The following is a 22699-nucleotide window of genomic DNA, read 5'->3' as shown; positions in this document are numbered from 1 at the left end:
GCAATTGCATACCAAACAGCACTTCAGCTGCCTGCAGAGCTTACGCTTCAAACTTGATCTGCTTTCAGAAATCGCACTTCCACTGATTTCAACTTCTCTCAGAACTTGCACTTCAACTGAAACTTCAGGTCTTTACATACTTATAAATCAGCTGTAATATGTAACTCATTAACTCATAAATCAAATGCAGAATCTGCAGCCAGCTAAATGTAAGTGAATGAGTCGTGCAAATGTGTTGATTTTCATACCATAAATTAAAACTCATGCACTGTCTGTCAATCCCTCTCTGCAGACAGACCAGACACCTGAAACAAATGCTGACATAAAATCACAATTTTTCATTCAAAATCACATGAATGTAAATGCTTGTGACTTTGAAATGGACTGAGTGATAGAAAACGTAACTGAACTTTGCTCCTTAGTCAGTACACTTTCAGTATGTGTAACTAAAGGTATATGTTATGCCCCACCCTTGGCCAGCCCTATGGAGCAAACAACACTCCACCATTGACCCGAAGTAAAACTCTTAACAACACCTTTTAAAATACCAAAACCATGGGATTTATTAACATAAAGACATACAAAACCACCAAGACACTAAATAAAGACAACACACGACAGTTAACACTTAATAAAATCCCAAACTGAGAGGAAGCAAGACCAGCAGTCCACAAACCAGAGGCCTTTCCCTGCCACAAGGACTTCTTTTCCTGAGCCAGGTGCACCTCCCTGAGAACCAGGTGTAGAAGACCTGGTCAGAGCAAGAAACAGGAGAGGAAAAAGGACAAACAGCACAGGGAACACATATAGCTGTAACAGTATATGTAAATGACCCTGCCTTCGTCAGGAATCTGGTTGTGACAGCTTGAACAGGATGGTTTAACATTCTTGCCATATGTAAACATACTGATGATATGAGTAAGAGAGCATATCAGCAGAGAACAATACTGACAAAGACGTGACACCGATGATGAAGAGAGAAGCACCTCAGGCTTGGTTTAATTATGTGACTGTAAACTGAAATTCTACTCATATAGCCATGACACATTCAAATGACTCAAACGTAATAATTGGATCTGGTCTTAAGTCACTAAAAAGAAAAACAACCGGCAAATACCACATCCATCAACATCACAGCGATCCTCAGAAGGTTAAAGTTGTGTGCACAGTGTAGGTGGTTGGGGAAGTCTCTACCAGTGGTTCCACATGGGGGCGTGAAGCAGTGCAACCCTTTTTTTCCACATTGCTCGGTGCCGTCACCTTTAAATTCTCACAGTTTCACCCGTACTGTGTTTACTCAGCTTCACTCCGGAAGACTTATTTCCATTCGTGCTCACTACACACACACTCGTCTCCCCTCCTCCCACAACACTATTATGTATTTTCGGGAAATTCAAAACATTGCGTGGTGATTATTTCTTAAGAATGACATTCATTTAAAGGACAAAGGATGTGTGTGTGTGTTTGTGTAACAGTTTACTGTTCTATCTTATATCTGCAGTACTATATGAACTGATAAAGACTTTTTTAAAACCTGTTCGTCCCGGACAAAAGTTGACTCATCTCTTGCAATAATCAATCTGCTACTAACTGGGATGATTAGGTGATTCTCAATTCCTCTATCTTGACTATCTACTGAGCAGCATTGTACATTGCTCTGGATAAAAGTGTGCTAGATGTCATGAACAGAAATGTAACTTAACCACTTACAGGAATAGTTCAACATTTTGGGAACTATGCTTAGTTGTTTTCTTGCTAACAGTTCAGATCAATACCACTCTCTTGTTTGTACAGTAAATGTGAAGCTAAGTGCAGGCTGTTAGCTTAGCTTAGCATAAAAACTGTGAACAGGGGGCAACAGCTAGCTTGGCACTGTCTGAAGGTAACAAATCTGCCTTTTAAAGCTCACTTTATCTCATTTATTTCATCTATACAAAAACTGAAGTGTAAAAGCAACAGTTTGTGGTTAGGTGTTGGACTATTCTGTTGCCCAATGCAGTGCCTTAATGGAGTCTCCACCGGCTGCCCAGCAACCTCACAGTAAAGCTAGGACTCCAAACTAAGACAGATTTAGAGGAGCTTTAGAGGTGTTAGTAGGTGGATTTTGTTATCTTTGGCCAAGCTAGCTGTTTCCCCCTGCTTCCAGTCTTTATGCTAAGCTAAGCTACAGCTTCTAGCGGTAGCCTCATATTTACTGTACAGACACAAGAGTGGCATCAGTCTTCTCATCTTCCTTTTGGCAAGAAATCAAATAGAAGAGTTTCCCAAAAATGTCTATTCCTTCATACTTTGTCACATATTTCCATTTTATAAACTCAAAAGCAACATTTTTAACAGATTGATGTCACATACATCATTCAGATCTGTTTCAGAGGCATCAGAACAAATGCTAAGTTGAAAATGTCTTGTTACACATTTCTCTAACTCAGTATCTTGCACATCTTTGGAATTGGACTCGAATTCAAACAAACATGAGTGTGTAACAATTGATCTGCCAAACTTCTTCACATTTAGTGAGACAGCATTTTCCCCCACTAACTGAAGTTCAAAGATCATAGTTTTAAAAATTAAAAAAAAAAAAAAACTATTTTATTTTATCACCTCATACCTAAAACATTCCTGATCCATTTGGCTTGAACTTGCAGCCTGAGACATGTTAGCTTTGAGTTTGTGTGGTGAGATGTTAAAATATCACCACAGCTGGTTCAGGTGGGTGGAGGGAGACACCAGTGAATTCCCTCTGCACTGTGGAGACACACTCCACCCAGCATTTTTCCATTCGCATTTCAAGAATGTAAAAAAAAACCCCATCTGTAAAAAAAAAACCACACAACTGGACTCAAAGATATTAATCATCAACCTCCTTTGTTCTAAATTAGGCAGTGTGAGATAAGGAGAAGTATGTATTTGTGGAATTCAAGTGAAATAAGAGAAAAATGATAAAACAACTGTCACATTATGATGGAATTTTTTAATACACATATAAAACAGAATTTTTTAAACCATTTTTGTTCTTCAAGACAAAGGGACAAGGACCTGATAAAGAACTGAATCATTTCTAAAAGTCAAGGTCAAGCAATCTTAAAAGGAAGCCAGTAGTGAATATTTTAGATAACATTAATTCATGCTGAACACAGTTCAGGAGCTCCGGTCACAGAAAGATAAAGTTCAGGTGAACCTTCTTCCCTGCTCTCCCTCATCTGTATCTATTCCTCTCTTTGTCCTTGGACTTCTTGGGGGAGCGACTGCAGCTCCTGTCCTTGTGGCTGTGGCCTTTGTCGCGTCCCTCTTTCCCATGTTTGACACGGGACTTGTTATGCTTGTGATCCCGGTCTCTGGAGCGGGAACGTGAGCGGGATCGAGAGCGCTGGCGGCCTGTCTTTCTATCTCGCCGGCTCTCCTCACTAACCTGGAAATATGAGACAAGACAGAGAAAGAATTCAATTTTAAAATATTTTTTCATAGCAGGATAAGGACGTCATTTGTTCCCACTTTAAAACAGTGAGTAAATTAACAAATATACTAGAGATTGTTTGAATTGCACCGACCAGGTTAGGTGTGAACAGCGTTTAAATCATTCCTACAGAATCTTTCAACACTGGTGGTTTCACAAGATAACAGGCGTAAGAGATAAATAGAATGAAATGAAACACAAAATAAATATTGATAAGGCAAATATTAAATCAACAGGAGGAACAAGGAAACGGGCACCTAGTACACGATGAAATGGGAGTAGCTTTCTGCTAATGGACTCCCCCTGGATAAGAGTGGCTCTGACAAACCTGTGTATTAATGACTGAGCCAAACTCAGTCAGGCTGCTGATTACAGCTGACAGTAGGTTCATATACACATATCAAAACAAAATTAATAAATTTGACAAGGTATCTTCTGGGGGTATGGGACGAGATGGCACGACAGGTTGACAGAACATGTTAGCTGGTTTTATTTATAACAAGGAAACTCTGAATATCAAAGGTCAATGTAAACAACCATGATAAGACTTTCATCACATTAGGCTGACATCCAAGTGACTAATTGCATATTGCTATCGTAAAACTGATTTAGATACAGTGATAACTCTGGCAGTGAGCCCACTACTGCAAGGAGAAGAGCCCTTCTCATATATGGTAGCTGCAACATTTCTAGTGTCAAATATCCTTGTACAGCAGTGTCTTATATACACAGGAATATAATCCATGTTCAGCTCTCACGCAAACTGCCTTCATTATGATTCTGAAACCCATCATGTTTGACTCATACTCATTTCACTTTAACACCTCCATAAACTGTCAAAGCACTCTGTAGATCATCAATTTCATCAACTAGATTTCACTCTGCTGTATTTTTTGATCATGTGTTGTACATTTAGTAGCCATTGCGACATCACTGCTGCTGCTGCTGCTGGAGGGACACGTAGCTGATGGTCTGTTGAATGTGATTTTTTTTTTTTACTAAAAGGATTTGGATGCAATTTCATTCTGTCAAAGAGAATGAAAGCAAAATTCTCAGGGAAACGTGTCTTTAAAAATGTGTTCATATTTCTTCTCAAACTTGAAAAGGGCTTTTTCACAATATTGAATTTCCTCTTGTTTAAGAAATGATCATTTCATGTTAAGTACAATTACACTGGTGTCTTGTGAAGGCGGCGCAATGTGTGCATTTATATACTTACATATATATCACACTGTTGCCTAAGTGTCAGCTGATGGAATAAAGTGCTCCTGCTTCTCTTTCAAGTTATCATACTTGTTTACCGTCAATTCGAAATTCCCTCTACAATACTGAAACGGGCGTCGTGGTGGGCTAGAGGTTCACACGCTTTCCATATACAGTGATCACAAAGTCCCCAGTTTGATTCCAGCAAGGGACTTTTGTCGAATGTCATAGCCCCCTCTCTCCCTCCCTCATCTGTTTCCTGCCTACAACCGTAACTTCTAAATATGCTTTTTTGTTTAAACTTTTAAATATTCAATTTTCACTGCTTGTCTGGGTAAATTAACTTAATACAGAGGAAACTGTGTGTGTGTTGGTGTGTGTGTGCTCGCGCATGTGTGAACATCTACACATGCAGGGACCTGTTCAAAGAAACAGGTTTACTGATACATACTAACACCTCTTTTTTCCAGGTTAAAGGGAGTTACTCCACAATAATCCAGGTAATCAGTTACCTCCTCCTTCACATTCAGACCGATTCAGATGGTGTGGTGTTCAGCCGCAGGGTTGAGTGGAGGTGTGTGTGGGGGGGGGTGTGGGCGTGTTTATTGGTGCTCTAGAACGTAACAGCTGTGAAACGATCAGAAATTAACGTTTTATTGATCTGATTCACCGGCTTTCTCACTACCAGCGCTCCCTCTCTTCATTCACTCGCTAGCTTGCTCGACCACAGCTGCTCTCTCTCTCTTTCGCTGGAGCTCTCAGCTCTCTCGCTTTTCTCTCATCTTTTTTTTAAAATGAGTCGAGAAGCTGACAGCAAGGTTTCACTTTACTTTTAACGTTATCATATAAAGAGAAATGTCCTCCCCTCCGCCTATTAACATCTTTTTACTCCCTCACGGCAGAGTTTACAGCTCTGATTGGTCTGATCTCCGGCTGTGATTGGCCACCACAGTGACGTCGGGTTGCGTTTCTCCAAAAGTTGACTCTGGCTCAACTTTCCTGCTGCAGTCCGGTGTGGCGCCGCAGCGGCCAAAACAGCTGCAGCCGAACCGCACTACCTCCATTCAAATGAATGAGAGGACTAGTGTTTTCACCACACCGCCTGATTTGGTCTGAATATGGCCGAACTGGGCTCTAGTGTGTGTGTGTGTGACCTGGCCGCTGTCAGAGCAACCATAGTTTTACCAAACAAGCTTATATTCCTTATATCAAGTCAGTTTTCAACTAGATTAAAGTCAAATGAATTTGTGACGATGAGATGTTAAAAGTGTAGGTGACTGCTTATAATCACTTCCCCAATGTAGATTTTTTTTCTGTTTGTTTACTTTAATAGTGTCATGTATGTTTCCTGATTGAAATGCTCTGTCCTTTTGGTAAGTGTTTGATCATAGACGGGGAAAGTCCTAAATAAAGAACACCGTTCCATCATCGTCATCTGCTATGTGTAATTCACAGGTTGGGTAATCAGCGAGCTCCAGTGAAGAGAAGAGCAATTTGCTGAGTTTTGTGTTGTGTTGAACAGTGCAATGACTGTTACAAGAGAAACCTACAAAAATTAAAGTTAAGAAACGCATATTTATATTCTGCACACATTTCAGCCAGGATTCTATGGAGATGTATTGATCTGATTCCACTGCACTATTAACGACAAACACGCAGCAACGACCATTTTCAGACAGAACGTTTTGACAGATTAGTGAAGTCTAAAGAAAGACCAGATTAATGAGGTTTCTGAGGATCAAAAATGATCTGAACGCAATTGAACTATTTCACAAACATTTCCTCAGACAAGCAGAATGTAGGTCACTAACATTCACTTGGCCCTTATCGTTTGCATACAATCAAAATGCCCTTATCATGCTGGTGTCTGGGCTTGTTTAAGTCAGAATACACTGGGATTGTTTTTGTTTAAAGTTTTGTGTATTTTCTGATGATTTGCACAGTATTCCTACATGTTGATACTGGAAAAATGTGATTATAGACGAGGTTCCCTGTAGCTTCAAGATAGTACCGACTCAGAGTGAGAGTATTGCAATAGTGTTGTGTTGGCTGAGAGCATTAACAGAGTGAAGGGAATGTGTGGCTACAGATTGAAAATACCTTGTGCTTTTTGGACTTCCTGCTGTCTTCGTCGTCTGAATAATGATGATGTCTCTTCTCTTTGTGTTTCTTCTCAGAATGCCGACGGCCCGTCGCCTCCTCTTCCTCCTCCAGCAGCAGGTCATACTTGGAACTTTTGGGAAAGTTATGGAAATCTCCAGGAAGTTGAGAAAGTCAATGCTGAAAGGTCTGCCAAATCAAACTGTGAAAAATGCACATGGCCACCATAGTCTGCAATACTGCAGGCTGATATGTTATGACATGAAGTGGAAAAACTGGAAAATGAAATCCCAGCCGGTTAACACACAAGGATACTCTTGTTTAGGCTTCACTTGATCCTTGAGAGTCAGTTTCGATCGGTTCTCCACGTCCTTTTCGTAGGCTTTGAAGTCATCTTTAGTATACTTCCCACCTAGACACAGAAGATCACTGCTTATGATACACAGTTAACTCAAGGTGAGGACATTGGGCCTAATTCACCAATATGTGCATAGTAATGTTCTTACTTTGCGCACAAAATATCTGTGAATGCAAAATTGCCATTGGATTCATAAGATGTGCGCACCGACCAATTCTGTTCTTACCACTGTGCATGTTAGTGAATCAGAGTCATTCTGAATTGCTAGCCGTGTGCCCACTATTGGTAATTAACATACTACCACGCTCTCATTTCTCTATATATGGAAAGCTCTGTTGGAGCAGAGAGCTGTCACTCTCTAGAAACACTTTACTGCTAGTAAAATGCAAACAATAGTCTCAGAAGTAGAAGCCAGAAAAGACAGATTTGGCTGGTGAACATGTCATTGGCACAACCGTTTGGAGCCTGACTGTGAATCCTGTATACAGCCTGCAGACCTGTTGCACCACTAACATGCAGTACTTCTGTAACAAAATAAAAAGTTGGTAAATGAATCTCTACTTCTGTGCCAGGTGACAACAGTATTTTGTTTCCTTCCTTGTATCACTACTGAACTGTCAGGTTGTGAGGACACTGAACAGACTGCTGCTTAACCAGCTGCATATATCACAGCCACATCTGATGCTGTCATATTACGATATGGAAATTCTGATATTTAAGAAATTGTCATCTAAAAGGTGGGAACAGGACAAATATATTCATAATTTCATTACATTTATGACGACGATGATTTATGGATTATAACATCTTAGCAATTAATTTTATAATAAGTAAATAAATGCTGTGTCTCAAATCGCATACTTCAGTACTTAACATTTTGAGTGCATGATTGTGTTCACACTGAGAAGTATGGGAAATGCAGTGCAGTGAGAACCCGGATGGTGCACTCAAAACAGTCAAAAAGTTGAGTGTGGAACTATGGACACTTCTCGCCCTCAATGGTCGCCATCTTGGCTACGTAACAGAAGGGGAGGGACCACTTTTCAAACTGGAAATGGCGGCCGGGTAAGTTGTAACTACAGTGAACATCGACACATTATACAAATGGAAGTTATACATGTGTTTTGTTTTTTTTTTTAGCACTAAGCACCACTATACTGTTGTTGGATATAAAAACCATCAGTATGTTTTTTGGGTTAATTTAGCAGTCTGTAATGATTTGGTAGCACGAACGATAATGCGAATGCTAACGCTAGCTAATGCTAATTTGCGATGGTCATTTCTGGTAAGTGCACAACGGTTGTGTTTGATTTGAGACAACACTACCCTGTAGAAATTCGCGCACTATGCCAGTAATATATAGTGTACACAGTGTACTACATGACAGTGTACTAACAGATGTGATTTGAGACACAGCTAAATTGTATATTATTAGCAATTTCACACTTTTAAATGTTGTATATTTAGGCCCAATCATTTTTTATTTGTGGTTCTAATATATTGTTTACATTGAATAAATATTGACTATATCATTTTTAAGACCGTGGGATGTTTAAGAGTTGTGTGTATGCATGATCTGAGGCAGTTCTAAATTTGTTCGCAGAGTAAGAACAAAGTCAGGTAAGAACATATTGCTGAATCCTGGATTTGTGTTTATAATGTTCACATGCATAGTTTGTGAATGAGGCCCAATGACACATGAATGAATATAGAAACTAGGATTACATCTGCATGAACTGTTAACCCATCAAAACCAAAAGAGAAATATTTAAAACATGTAAACCACACAGGCATCAGTGGGAGTACCTTTCCCTTTCCATTTGATCTTAGCGACTGACTGGCTGAAGTCTACATGAATACGTCGATCATCAATGAGCACGTTGTCCATTTTGAAGTAGGCTTTTTCACAATCTTCTTGCTGTCAAGACAGAAAGCATAAAAGGGGGGTAAGAGAAGAATTAAAACAAGAATATCAGGTAATAATGTTAACAAGTTTCATCTACAAAAATGAAAACTCAAAGTCTTTTTCTATTATGCAATAAGCTGATGAAATTCATGAACCAATAAAACTTATAAGGAAACATCTAAATGACAGCAAGCTTTCTGCAAATCATTAAGTGGAAGGAAACAGAATGACAGAATGAAGCACTTCAGAAAAACATCCTTCCTTTTATATCTGCTATCAGATATCTAAGAACAAGCAAGGCCTTCACCAACTGTGTTCATAGAGGAAATGTTTGATGTTTGATGTGAAGTGTCAAACCACCACTTCAACCAGATGCACAAAGTTTCAACACACTGAAGAAAGGCAGCCTCTTTGTCCGATCTGACACTGTCTGCCATTGACCAGCATGCACCAGGAGACCTATATGTATAAAATACTCTCCTGCTCTTCATATGAAAAAGCCCTCGGCGTCTATACATCTTTAATATTCATAATAAAGCAGTTTTGACTAATTTATAAGTACAATTCATTACATTTCAACAAATTACTTTATTACATTGTGGGGTGTCTCCATCAGATTTCTGGGTGAAAACACATTTTTACCTACAGCAAACCACCTAACGCCCTCTTATGGTTTAAACATTCACTGCAGCGCCCCATGTTCAACACCACGATACTACAGCTGTGACCCATTTCAGGAGTTGCCTCCCTCTGTGGATGCATCCCTGAAGGTGTTCAGATCATTGAAGTCCAGCAGGCATAACCTACAGAGGATTCTCCCTCCTTAACAAAACTAATGGTGCATTTGTTGTGTCTCAACTTGTAAAGTTTACCACAAGGAAGTTGCCCTTAAACAGCTAAAAAAGTGGTAAATATGAGTCATGAACTGAGGCTAATTTCACAACACTAATGTTTACAAATTTGGAGGTGTTACTTCCACAATGGACAGTCGATGCATCAGGTTTTCCGTAAATGTAGTATTTCTATATAACCCTGACTTCTCTATCATAAAATGTGTAAATTTCTAACCTTATTGATGTCACGATGAGAGCAAACAGTGGAGTTTATGGCTGTTTTCCATTATTCTGATTCTGCAGGGGGGGTTTTCCCCATCAGTCCAGTTTGCTAGACATACTGTATATTTACAAGAGCCTGACGAGCACCTGAATGCAAAACCCTGTTAAATATTATTCAGTCATCTTTCTGGACCTCTGAAGAACCACTTTTAATGCACTATTTAACATGTTGCTGGATTGTGGTAGAGTGAGGACCAGTTATCCAAAGTCAGTTTGGAGGAGCAGTGTTTCCTCTGTGGTTGTAGATAACATTAAGGCTAAATTACAATCTTTATTTTAATTTAGCAGCACCACCGCTAAATGAATACAGAGGAAACACTGGAGGAGTCTTGACAACATGTCTTGTTGACCCTTGATAACATCTATGGTCTTGAACTGGAAACCTAGAAGGAAGTGTTCAACTGAACTGGGATACCAGCCAGGCTTTTGATAAATTGCTTTTTTCATTTATGTGACATAAAGCCTTTTTGTTTACAGTCGTGGCTGCTCCTTTGTGTGTATCTAAAGGATTAAAATTTTTATCTAGCATGGGCAGATTAAGGCAGAATCATTGTTGGCTGACACCTGATTATTTTTCTTGAGAATTTTATTTGAAGTTCTTTATTTGCACTTGAAAAACATGTTGATACCCAATAAGGAAACTACAGTTTTAATATTAAGATCCCTGCAGATATAAGCTCTTAAATTTTCTTTGTGCCATTATTGTTGTGGTTTGTTCAGTCTGTTGTTGACCCTCCTTCATATACACATCCTGATACTAATAATGAACTAATGACATTTAAAACTGACGCATAGTGTTATTTCTGAGGAAGTGCACACACCCTACAGGCACACAAACACACACTTAACACCTTTATAAAACGCTGACGTTTTCATGTATAGCGTGAATAATATTTGTCAACCTTGTCTAAATATATTAACATAACACCCTCGTTTCTATAAATACAGCTATTCAAAACTTTCCTTTTCGTAAACAATACATCTGCAATACGTCATTAAAGGTATATTTACATATTGGATGTCTATGCAATACAGGTTATGAACTCCTTTTCAAGGTCATGCTATCTTGTATATTGCACATAATTCACTGTAACTACATCCATGTGAGTGTATGTATGTGTATATGTGATAATTTTGCTTTTTGTTTCTTTAAAGTTTAAACAAATGAAAAAAAAACACATCCACAAGACCCAACACATACAGTAGATATGTAATGTTTAAAAACACACATAAGATGCTCACCTTATCAAACTCAATAAAAGCATAACAGAGGGAATCTCCAGTTTTCCAGTCTCTGATGATCTCACAGCTACGCAGAACAGAGGAAACATGAGGAATAATTAGCAAGCGAGTTCAAAAGACGATACGGAGCTGAAGTATGGTGTCAAGCATGTTATATGTAGAAACTACAGCTCAGTGTCACCTTTTTATGGTCCCGAAGCGGGAAAAGATGATTTCCAGGTCCTCGTCTGTGGTCACCGGGTTCAGTTTGCACACAAACAGCACGTTCTCCGGAGGCTTAACGTCTGCGTCGGGGAGGTCACCCACCTGGAGGAATGTTAGACAGAGAGTGTATAGATGCTGCAGGCTGCATCTTTGGTATCTTCAACAGAAGTCTGAGAGCAGTTCTTCTCTCACCATCTCCAGCAGGATGGCCTGAGTCTTGGCCTCTTTCTCCTTCAGCCTCTCCTCCAGCTCCTCAGCTCCCTTCCCATCTGTATCGTCTATTACTTCATCCGCTCCGATCCGGCCGCTCTGCGCACCCGTCACAGAAACAGCTGTGGTTAGTTAAGCTGTATATGCTGTGTTTACGTTTATTATGTACAGTTTTCATCTTTGCTTGCACCATCTTGATTTGAATGTCTGTTTTTTGGGTCATCTGAGGTGACTGTTCTGGTTTTGTATTTTTTTGTGTAAGGCTTTTCTTAAGGAATAAAACAGAGACGCTGCACTCACATCCAGCTGCTCTTTGGTGGGCTCGGGGGATCGATCTGGCACTGGCAGATCAGGAGGATCATCATATGGGTCTTCCAGGATCACTGTGTGGTTTATCCTGCAAGCAAAACAACATTTACATCTCTCTCTATTGTAAAACTTTATGCTCTGAGGTTTTTCTGAGAAATATTACGCAACATTAAATGAAGGCACACCAATTAGGTCACATTTAATGCAAAGTGTATTTGGTCAACACTCACCTGATATCCTGAAATGGAACAAAGTCCTTGTCAACAAAGGTCTCATTGATTTTGGCCAACACGTCCATGCCTTCTGTCACTTCTCCAAACACGGTGTGGACTCCATCCAGGTAATCAAGGTTCTCGCCAGCTGTAATAAGGAACTAAAGACAAGAATGATAGCAGATTTAGATTTATTATATAATGTGATACATCCTGCAGGCAAAACTTCATCTGTTAACATGGTTTGTCCTTTTTAAAGAAAAGGAAGAACACTGCACACCATTTGTCACAATAAAAACAGTGATTAGTAAGAACAGACAGAGAACGCACACAGTCTGATAAAAAGTCAATTAATGTAAAATATACACATTTTTATAGTGGACAAATGCATGACATTGCTTTTGGTTTCTTCAGCTGATTCATATAAAGATTATATGTTATTTCTGATTTGGCTGATGAAGAGTGGGAGAAAAAGAGAGGGAGAGAGAGACCTTTTTGCAACTGCGGGTAAAACATAAGCTCATCTTACTCACCTGAGAACCATGCTGGTCGCTCCCGTTGTTCACCATAGATACCGTCCCTTTCTTTCTGTGTTTGATGCGTGGTGTTTTCTCTGCTTCAAAAAAGCGGGCCTGGTCCCCGTATAGTTTGCTAATGACACATGAGACAGAACGTGTCGCTGCGATCAACTTGTGATGTCAAGAAAAGTCAGCAGTGGTGATGAAGATGAACTGACCTGTAGATTGACTCTCCACCGCGGCCGGTCCCGGTGGGATCTCCGGTCTGCATGATGAAGTCTCTCTGAAGAGGAGGCAAACACATTGTTACAGGAAGTAGTACAGGAAGTTTCTTCACCAGAGGCTTAAAGCACAGAGATTTTCAGTATAAACCTTATAAATCAGAAAGCACTGTCTGCTACTGTATTTACTTAACTCATTAATGCGGTTCAGAAAATAAAAGGTCTTTTAAGATATGCTGGGACAGTTTAGATATGAGGACTCTGGACAGGAATTTTGTCACAATATGATTATGTGGAGAGAAACGATGTTGTTATGTCCCTGCCGTTACACAAGAGACTTTTCACAAAAAATTCAAAAGACATTTTTAAGGAAAATTACATTAAGCACATTTAGACACTCATGAGGTCAATGTAACGTCTGCACCGGTCAAATGTAATTACCTTTGCAGGCTTGAGTCCTTGTTTGGCTGCACAACAGCTAAACTGTGATAATGACGACTGTGCTTAAATGGTTGCGCAGTTTAAGAAAAGCTTTTAAGATTCCACTGAATGAAACTCATTTCCATTATATTATATATATGTAAATTGTGCAGGGTGCACTCTGTCATAAAAGTGGGGTGAACAAGAGCTTTGATAGAACAGGTTGTGAGGCAGGCCTCGTTTGCTTTTGCAAATATTCTAACTAAAACAAATTTATCTTCATGGGAAGCTGTGGCGTTCGAGTCCCAGGACATCTGAACGCTTGTCCTCACGAAAAGAGTCTGAGTTGTGATATTTGTCGCCCTCGTCAGGCAAGTTAAGATGAGTTTGTGACAAGTTCCATTCATGATTTTCATAACGCTGCTACAATGACATGATAGTAAAACAGTCAATGCCTTTGACAATGTGTACCACCACAATATGAATTCAGTTTTGGTCCTCAATCTCAATGGGCGATCAGTTCAAAATGAATTTATACAATGATGATATTCTATTGACTTTATCTGATCCACTTACCTCTATACCCAAGGGGTTAGATATAATCAAATCATTTAGCTTATTTTCAGAATATATAATGAAAAAGGATTAAAAGTGAAGCCATCCAGCTAATTTTCTTTTTACGTGTTCTATTCATTTAGGTTCTGCCCCTTTTGAAAGAAATGAAATACTTGAATCCAATGGTCCAGGTTTACTAAGAACCCTTAGAGATGATTGGAAAAGATGGACAACTTTAGCTTTATCTTCTGGGGAAGGGTATATATATATATGAAAAATAATGTCCTCCCAAGATTGGTTTGCATCATATCCTCCATTCAAATCCCTAAATATTGGTTTAAAGAAATTCATACTACATTTACTCAATTTCTATGGAAAGATAAAAACCTAGAATAAATCAGAAGTTGTCTGTGCTGAGGAGTAAAGGTGGATCGGGTGTGCCTGACTTGTATCTCTATTACCTTTCATACAACGCCAGATTCCCCATTGAATGAGGTTATGGAGAGTACAACTTCAATAGCAAACTGGGATTGGCTGGAGGGACAGATAATCACAAAGCAGAACAAATCTATTTCTCTAGCGTCATAATGATATTGCCCAAACCTATTAAAAGGTTGAATCCATTAATACAATTCTCCATCAGAGTGGTTAAAATTATATACGAGTTTAAGTACCATTCTCTTCCTTCATGTCCACTATGGAAAAATCTGCTCTTTTCAGCAGATGGTACCCTGATGATCAACATACCTATGCAAGGTTATAACAGACATCAGATAAGTCAAATTGTGAAGGACAATATCATAATGCTATTTTCAGGAATAATAACAAAATTCAATCTGAGTGAATCCTCTTTTCTCTCTTATTTGCATTTAAAAGCTATTATCATGAAAATAACCTCAGAAGGTACCTATATAGGTTGCCATGAACATCTGGCATAACAACCTAAAATAAACTTGCAAATGAGGGGAATGCTTTCAAGCATATATACGCTTCTTCTCATTTCCTCCCCTAGTAGCAATATTGAGACAAAGAAAAGATGGGAGCTTGAGCATCTCATTCACGCACTTAAGTGGGACAGAATTTGGAGGAACTCAGTATCACTGTCTGAATGTGTAAGATTTAGGATAATACAACTGAAAGTGCTGCACAGAGCATACATCACCCCCTCTAGACTTAAAGAGATGGATCAAACCCTCTCAGACTTATGCTGGCATGGTTGTGGGGATGTGGGCACTCTTGTGCACTCTATGGTTCTGTCTAGCTATGAAGACCCTCTGGGATGTAGTTGGAGTCACATTTTCAAAAATCTTGAAAATGGATGCAGCTCTATGTCCAGCTAGATGCTTACTGGGCATCCAGGCCAATGGCATACATTCTACATTTGCACAAAAAATTGTAGCATAATCAACCTTGCATAACTCTTATGAACTGAAAAGTTAGAAAGGCCAATTGTTTTAACTTAAATAAATGGTTGGAGGACTTTCTGAACCTTATAGGCATGGAAGAAGCCGCATCATCTCTGTTATATCTGGATAGGGGAGGGAATGGCATATGGGACACAATAAGGTCACTCCTGGACTCAAAACATCTTGCTCTCTTCTCTTTGTAATTTCACAAAGTCATTGTTGGACTCATGATATTTACTCAATCTTGTTAGTTCAGAATATTTATGTGTTGGAGCAGAGCATGTGTTGATCTAAGATCATGTGCATGCATGTGTTCCTATGGTCACACTATGTTAAATAGAAACACATGCGTAACATAATTGAACATTGTAAGCCTCCCCCTCCCTCCCTCCACTGGTTTGTCTTGTCTGTGCAACAGCCATGTCCTTGTATTGTCATGCTGTTTTTATGTATGTTTGTCTGCCATGGCAAAATTATAGTAAAATCTAAATGGGAAAAAATAACTACAGAGACAGTTTTGTTTTACCTGAACATTGTGGATGAGGCAGTAGTTGTAGTATTTTATCTTGCATAGTTTCAGAAAGTTTAGGCAAGCTGCAAAGAAAGCACACAGAGGTTAATGTTACACCGATAGTCGTTATGTTTGACCAAAGTCTTCACCCTTAGCGTATATTTTAGCATTAAGAAATTAAAGCTAAATTTGTGTGTGTGTATTGATGTTGTTTAACTTCATTAACTGTTAGCTGATATTAAATAACATAAAACGCTAACTTAAGTAACAAGCAAGCTAACAGCTACAGCTAGCAGCTAGTTATTCTGCAATTCCGCTGTGCTTGCCAGGAGCTTTCTCAACTGGCAATCGGTTTAATACCAATCGTTGCTGTTGTGTGAGAATGACTGTATTTTCTTACTTTTAGGCCTTTCTTCAGTAAATAAATCAATCACAATATCGCCCAGCGTCGTTTCAAGGAGCACCGCCATACTGACGTGTGTGATCTCGCGAGAGGAGTGTGATAGGGAAATACCGAACGCGTGCGCAGTTCATATGTCTTACTCAATGTTTCTGTTTTCACTGCCGTGCCGCTGCGCAGCTAAGTCAACACAAAATAAAAATGACAGGGATAACTGTTTGTGTTATATTTCTGCTCTTCGCCTCAGTAACTTACACAGAGTCGACGATTAGGCAGCTGAATACGGTAAGACTCAATACGGCCAATGTCAACGACAACAAATAATGAGCTACAACACTTGATGATGATGCTGATGTTAGCTCAGCGTTAGCTTACTGAGCACCCTGACTGGCACACTTTGTGATTTTAAACCTTACGTCTCGTTGTTCTATTCTATTTCCTTTTATTTTCAATTATTAATTCTCATAGGAAAACATCCTAATCAATGTGACAGCAGGGACAGTGGCGGATACACAGGACTCCAATAACTTGCAGGTATACAAGCCAACTTTCTGAGCAGGAGATGTAGAGGTGGGTCTTTTTCTATGAAATACGTCAAATCCGGCAAGCCTCAACGCTGTTATTTCTCTTTTCAGATCAATTTAAACATATCAGTGGGTGAAGAGCAGGTGCTGGTTAACGACATCCCTGTTGAGCTGTCAGGGGTGACCAGGTTCAACTGTCAAGCACTTCTCTGTGAGTTACTATTATTATTATTATCCATATATCACAAACCAGTACTAAACCATAAACTATAAGTGCAGCCCTGCTGTCCTTAGAAGCACTGTGAGTAAATTCAGAAATAATGATAAGTGCCCATTACAAGTTAAAGAAGCCTGCTGTGAAGTGATGTCTCCAGATTGTTTATTTAATCTGACCAACATTCAAAACACCAAATGTGTTCAGTTCACAATAATGTGAAATGAATAGAAGCAGCAAATGTTTGGTGTTGTCCCTAATAAATGGCTTAAATGTTTAATATATGATTGTCATTGAATAAGGTGCTGCTGTTTAAGTCATTTATTAACTAATTAATGGTGTAGGATTTGAAGTTAAATCCTTAAAATGTAAAATATAAACGGTTGGAGAAATGCAATATTTTTTTGAAAATAAACTCATAAATGTGCATTGTTTTGTTTTTTCTCAGTGGACAGCACCAATGGAAGCAGTGAGTTTGAATCTGGAGACCTGGTATCCACTGTCACCCGGGTGATGGTGAGCCAGAACCGGCTATACAGCGACTCAGAGGAGGTGGTGGCCCTGCAGGTGTTCAGTGAAGTAATAGAGATGGAGGGCAAAAAGGTAAATATGGCCAAAACATGGAGATGTCTTAATCAAACATGACAGATATCCACAATTACTCTGTCACGTGTAGCTTTCTACAAATGCCAATAATCACTAATGTGCAAAATGTGCTTTGGAATGGTGATATTTGGATATGATTTCATACCAGTTTGGATTTGGCTTTGTACTATTTAGGTCCAACAGCCTGATATGTGTGAAGTTAAAATACTGATGAGCCCAGATTTCCAGAAGCTGGCGCAGTTTACCAACATCTACCCCATCGGACACAGTGAGATCTTCAGGGTTCCCAGAGAAAACGATGTGGTCGTCACAGATCCACCAAATCCTAGAAAAGGTGCTTTTACATATCCTACTTATTATGATACAGATGTGTATCTACAGCAGTCCAATTAGTGTGTATTCTTTTCTTATTTCTTCTGCACTTTTCAAATCAGCAGAGGAACAGATGATCTCGCAGACAACCAGTCAGTACCCTCTGAAACACACAGAGACCACGCAGGAGGAGATTGCAGCTCCTGGAAAGCTCCCAGAGACCCCCCTGCGTATGGACCCTGATCTGCTGTATGATGTCAAATACGATGATGAATTTGAAGACAGAGAACCGGGCCAGCAGGATCAGATCCAGATGGAGAGCCCACCCAAAGAATTTCTCTCATCTTACTCGGTGAGCAAAATCTGTTGCTAGATCCAAGTGATGACACACTGACTGCCACAGTGTGGTTTAGACATTTCAGGAGAAAAGATTGCCAGTGGGAGGTGTGTGTGGTTGGGTTTTTTCTTTTGTTTTTGTTTTTGTTTTTACTGCTGTTGATGGTCTCTTGGAACAAACATGGAAAGGAAATTCTAGTTATTTTTAGCTATGCACTGATATATGAAAAAACACCAGTTCCACTGTTGACCAGATATTGACAGCCAAAAATTATACTGCTCCAAAACAACATTGCTTTGACATTGACTATTCATTGACTACACTCATGTATGTAGTATGTGTTGTTTATATATTGTATTTTTATGTACTATGTGTTACAACAGGTAAAAACATACAAAATATCAATTTAAATTGATCACTTATGTAAAAGGTCACCACTATCATTGCATCACAGGGTTACTATTATGGGATTAGATGTTGGCTCACACAGGGACATAACATAACATTTGATATAATGTTAGGATCACAGACTGTAAAAAATATGGATGTAGCCACTGTGACGTCACCCATTGGTTTCTGAAGTGTGGTTTTGAAGCTCAAAGTGGGCGAGTCTGGCTGTCACCGTCTTGGCAGTGCTTGACTCCGCCTTACTACCGGCTAATCCAAAATATGCAAAGAGGTGGCGCTGAGGCGGGCCGAATGAAGCCTGGTTGCTGAAACAAGTCACCTAGCGGCTAGTGACCTGTCACTTAAAGCAGCCATGTCCTTAATCATGCATAACTTTACAGCTTAATAAAATTAGGGAGAATTAGCCATAGAGACCTAAACCGTTTTTTGTATCAGGCTGTAAATATGTTTATTTCTGCTAAAGTTGGACATTTCAACATGGAGGACTATAGGGATTGACTCGCTTTTGGAGTCAGCCTCAAGTGGCCATTTAAGGAACTGCAGTTTTTGGCACTTCCACATTGGCGTCATTTTTCAGCCCTGGAGGTTGCTGCTTGGTTTGGATGAATAATCTTCCAGTGTAAAGACAGTCAGAGTCATTATAGAGAGTCATGGCTTTACTTTGGTATAATTCACTTACAGGAACAATTAGTCATAATTAATTCCTGGATCATTGGGTTAACAGTTAGATCAGCGTGTTTAACTACACTTTCAACCAACACAAAGGGCCAGTTTATTACATTAACAGGTGTTGGCAGTTAGTACATTATTAGCTGCTTCATGCTGGAACATTACAAATGCACATGGAGCGATGTGTGAACAGGAAATGCTCATGTCTCTGTGTCCATCGTCTCCTCAGGCCATGTGTCAGTGGGTGGAGGAAGTGCGGGAACGTCTGAGGCGCTTCTGCTCCGAGTCACTGCCCCTCTTCTTCCTGGTTATGTGGGTGGTGGTGATCGGCGTCGTCGGATCAGCGGTCATCGTCAAAATCTTGGACATGTTCTTCCCAACTTGTGAACACAAGTGAGTTCGTTTCAGTTAGTTTGTTTTCAGTTTTGCTTCTTTTTTTTACTGAACATCTGGATTAACTTTTTCTGTTTGTTTGTTTTTTTTTTTTCTTCTTTTTTTACAGGCACATTTTTCACATAAATCCTGTCACTCTCATGCCAGAGGATGAGAAGCACACTCTGCTGGAGAACATAGAAATAGAGGCAGAGGAAGAAGAGAAGAAGCCTTGAATGAGGATTGACTTGGCCGACTCCCTTCCTGTCAGTTTGTTCTTATTCTTCAACCTTGTTTTATGTTTTCAGCATCAGTTGTCTGGCCCGGTTTTGTTGCTAGCTTATATTCAGATCTATAAACCACTAGGTTTTATCTGCACATCAGTCAGCGCTTCAAGCACATTAGCTGTGGAGCAGGATGTGGTTTTCACTAAAAAAAAGGCAGCGTGAGTTCATCAAAGTATCTAAGCTCAAGTTTGTTGGGTTAATACTAGTTCATATGAATCCCCCCAAGCGCAGTCACATGATCAAAGTGGAGAAGAAATGAGTGATTCTTAGAGCTGAATCTCAAGTTCATATGACCCGATGTTTGCTGTGCAGGCACTGAGAGATGTCAGATAAGATTTTACTCTTGCAGGTTTCGACAGCCATCAGTGGCTTCACATCTGCGATCAGCTTATAGTGTCCACAGAAAATCAAACTCTTTGCTCCTGTGATTGGTCACATGTTAATACAAAGTAGTTGTTATTAAGTCACAAATTACTGTACTTTCCTGCTTGGTGACCAGTTACTTTTTAATAGAAATAACATAGAAGAGAACTTTTCCTTTACCCACTTTGAAAACATGCTGTAGCAACGTGGCTTAATCTTCTAAATTAGTAGCCAAAAACATTTTTTAAAATGTAATGCAAGAAGCCAGTCTCATATAGATTTATAAGTTTTATCTCAAAGTTCATTCTTGACCTTGGAAACAGCAGTTGACAAAATAGTCTCACCTTAAAGTCCATTTAGTAGCTGTTCCTCATTAAGATCATGTGACATTATAGAAAGCTTTGAACTTTGAAACTCAACTTTTAAGCCTCAGGAATTTGAGCATCCACAGTTCCACGACAACTTATGTTGCCGCCAAAACCAAGCAACACAGACACAGGCTTAACGAAGCAGAGATGAGTAAATGAGTATGAACAAACTGAGCATTTTTAGGAGCTGCATCCAAGGACTTAGACTCTTTACTCTATATGTAGCAGTTCTGTACAGGTCACACACTTTTTTTCTCTTCAATTGTACCCCACAGCTGAAAAAAAAAGAAGAAGAAAACTCTGAGGCAGCATATGCATTATAATGTCTTGATTCAATATATGTATTTAATATGAGGCTTGTCTGTCATTCTGATGAATACTTAAAGCCATTATATGTGAACAGACTGTCATAGATAGCTCTGTAGGTAATACTGTAATGAATCTGGAAAGTGTCATAGATCTTGTGTCTCCACATTCAGTGAAAATCATCTTCCTCCTGGATCTGAATGTCACTACTGGAAAGAATACCTCCCTTGGAGGCCTTCTGCCCAATATTGAGGTTCATATGTTGATTGTCTTTCCTCACAGTGCCTCACTGACTATTTTTGGAACTCTATCACTAAAAGGGGGTGGGATGGGGTGTTATAATTTATTTTACTTTGATTGATTACGTGTGTGGTTTCCTGTTACTAGTTTTGGAGAATGTAACTGAGGTTGTTCAGACTGTCTATGCACTCTAAACATATAAACTACTGCTATGACTGGAGCGTTGTAAAATACAGCGTGTGCACAACACGTGACCACATATTCAATGTGTACATTTTTGTTATTGTTAGGAAAGCAAGCTGCAACTTAAGTTTTGAATTTGTGAGTGAAAACAGGAAGCGAGTCTGCATGGATGTTTCATCTCGGTAGTAAATCCCATCATGATTTTTAGGCTTCCTTAATATCACTCTTAATGTTTCCCCAGGCTGTGTGCGAGGGACCAAGCTGATAGAAAAAAAAGCAGACTGGTCCAAAACAAAAGGGTTTTATGACTCTGAAATTCTGCAAGTGCAAGGAGTGAGAAGTCTTTTCAAAACGGCTTGTGTTATTTCAGACGTTCATTGTTCTGCTTTCTAAAAGAAACACACCCTCATTGCATCGGCCCGTGGACCTCAGAGCAGCTGAAGGTGTGATTTTGTCTCCCGGGGGTTCAGTTAAGCTGCAGAATGCATGATGTACTGCGGTAGCAAAAGGTGCATGTGTAGTTTAGCTAGTGAATGCAGTTTGCTGTTCTATCAGCAAGATATACATTAAAAACTAAGAAAGTGCATGATGACTCAATGGAAACAGCTCAACCTGTACCGGAATCTGTCACAAATTCTAAATTGATAAACTCAATACTACAAAGTGCTGTAGAGGACATGAAATTAGCCTGTAAGGCCGACAGTACGCCTGGCATGAATTCAGATGTGTTGCTGAAGAAAAACACAACAAAAACTGTTTTAATTTGCTTATTGTTTAAATGGTGTTAGACACATGTGCTATTATTTTGAGACATTTGTGTGCATAAATCGTATAAATTACAGCTGGACTGTGTATTTGGGTCTGAAATTCTGCTGATTAAAAGCTTTCCTTATGACCATCAGATATCTGTATTGTCTGATTTTTTGTGGCCATGCTGACTGGAAACACTTGAATCATTGTTTCAAAGATATCTGGTGATCAAGCAGAAATTCAGTAACAACAGTTTCTGACATTACACAACAAAACTCCATCGTAGCTCACATTCCTGAGTTTCAGTCTTCAGTGTGTTGTTTGACATCATTTCATTGTAAATTGGCTCAGTTTGAGGGTAAAGCATAAAACACTTTCAGAATGTTTCCACAGCATGTTTTGTGTTGATGTCAGGT

General features: G+C 39.4%; 2 protein-coding genes across 3 annotated transcripts; one reads left to right on the top strand and one right to left on the bottom strand.

Annotated features, from left to right (window-relative positions):
* Nucleotides 1-2951: 2951 nt before the first annotated feature.
* ppil4 (peptidylprolyl isomerase (cyclophilin)-like 4) lies at nucleotides 2952-16455 on the bottom strand. Its single transcript, XM_042390678.1, has 13 exons — nucleotides 16345-16455; nucleotides 15960-16027; nucleotides 13050-13114; nucleotides 12847-12964; nucleotides 12332-12474; nucleotides 12093-12189; nucleotides 11775-11891; nucleotides 11560-11684; nucleotides 11379-11445; nucleotides 8922-9033; nucleotides 7073-7169; nucleotides 6758-6890; nucleotides 2952-3409 (listed from the first exon to the last, which is right to left on the bottom strand). The coding sequence occupies exons 1-13, from the start codon at nucleotides 16412-16414 to the stop codon at nucleotides 3197-3199; spliced, it is 1425 nt and encodes a 474-aa protein (XP_042246612.1). The 5' UTR covers nucleotides 16415-16455; the 3' UTR covers nucleotides 2952-3196.
* A 15-nt stretch (nucleotides 16456-16470) lies between these two features.
* On the top strand, nucleotides 16471-22434 carry ginm1 (glycoprotein integral membrane 1). Of its 2 annotated transcripts, none has more exons than XM_042390680.1 (8): nucleotides 16471-16629; nucleotides 16813-16878; nucleotides 16980-17079; nucleotides 17531-17685; nucleotides 17863-18022; nucleotides 18126-18352; nucleotides 19644-19807; nucleotides 19917-22434. In XM_042390680.1, exons 1-8 carry the CDS (start codon nucleotides 16546-16548, stop codon nucleotides 20020-20022), a joined length of 1062 nt encoding a protein of 353 aa, XP_042246614.1. In that variant the 5' UTR covers nucleotides 16471-16545; the 3' UTR covers nucleotides 20023-22434. The 2 variants fall into 2 exon arrangements, with proteins under 2 accessions (XP_042246614.1, XP_042246613.1); XM_042390679.1 differs by having other exon boundaries at nucleotides 18123-18352.
* Nucleotides 22435-22699: the final 265 nt, after the last annotated feature.

This window comes from Thunnus maccoyii, chromosome 17, assembly GCF_910596095.1.
Source record: "Thunnus maccoyii chromosome 17, fThuMac1.1, whole genome shotgun sequence".
Lineage (NCBI taxonomy): Eukaryota > Metazoa > Chordata > Actinopteri > Scombriformes > Scombridae > Thunnus > Thunnus maccoyii.
The sequence above is the reverse complement of the archived record's forward strand: the minus strand, read 5'-3'. Positions and strand labels throughout refer to the sequence as shown.

What these genes read in the sequence shown, in the direction of transcription:
- ppil4 (XM_042390678.1), bottom strand. Translation starts at nt 16,414, where the DNA reads ATGGCGGTGCTCCTTGAAACGACGCTGGGCGATATTGTGATTGATTTA. An exon ending in CTTTTATTGAGTTTGATAAG is followed by an intron (nt 9,034 to 11,378) that starts GTGAGCATCTTA and finishes CTGTCTTGACAG; the next exon opens with CAAGAAGATTGTGAAAAAGC. An exon ending in GGAAGTCCAAAAAGCACAAG is followed by an intron (nt 3,410 to 6,757) that starts GTATTTTCAATC and finishes TCATATTTCCAG; the next exon opens with GTTAGTGAGGAGAGCCGGCG.
- ginm1 (XM_042390679.1), top strand. Translation starts at nt 16,546, where the DNA reads ATGACAGGGATAACTGTTTGTGTTATATTTCTGCTCTTCGCCTCAGTA. An exon ending in AGGACTCCAATAACTTGCAG is followed by an intron (nt 16,879 to 16,979) that starts GTATACAAGCCA and finishes TTCTCTTTTCAG; the next exon opens with ATCAATTTAAACATATCAGT. An exon ending in AATTTCTCTCATCTTACTCG is followed by an intron (nt 18,353 to 19,643) that starts GTGAGCAAAATC and finishes TCGTCTCCTCAG; the next exon opens with GCCATGTGTCAGTGGGTGGA.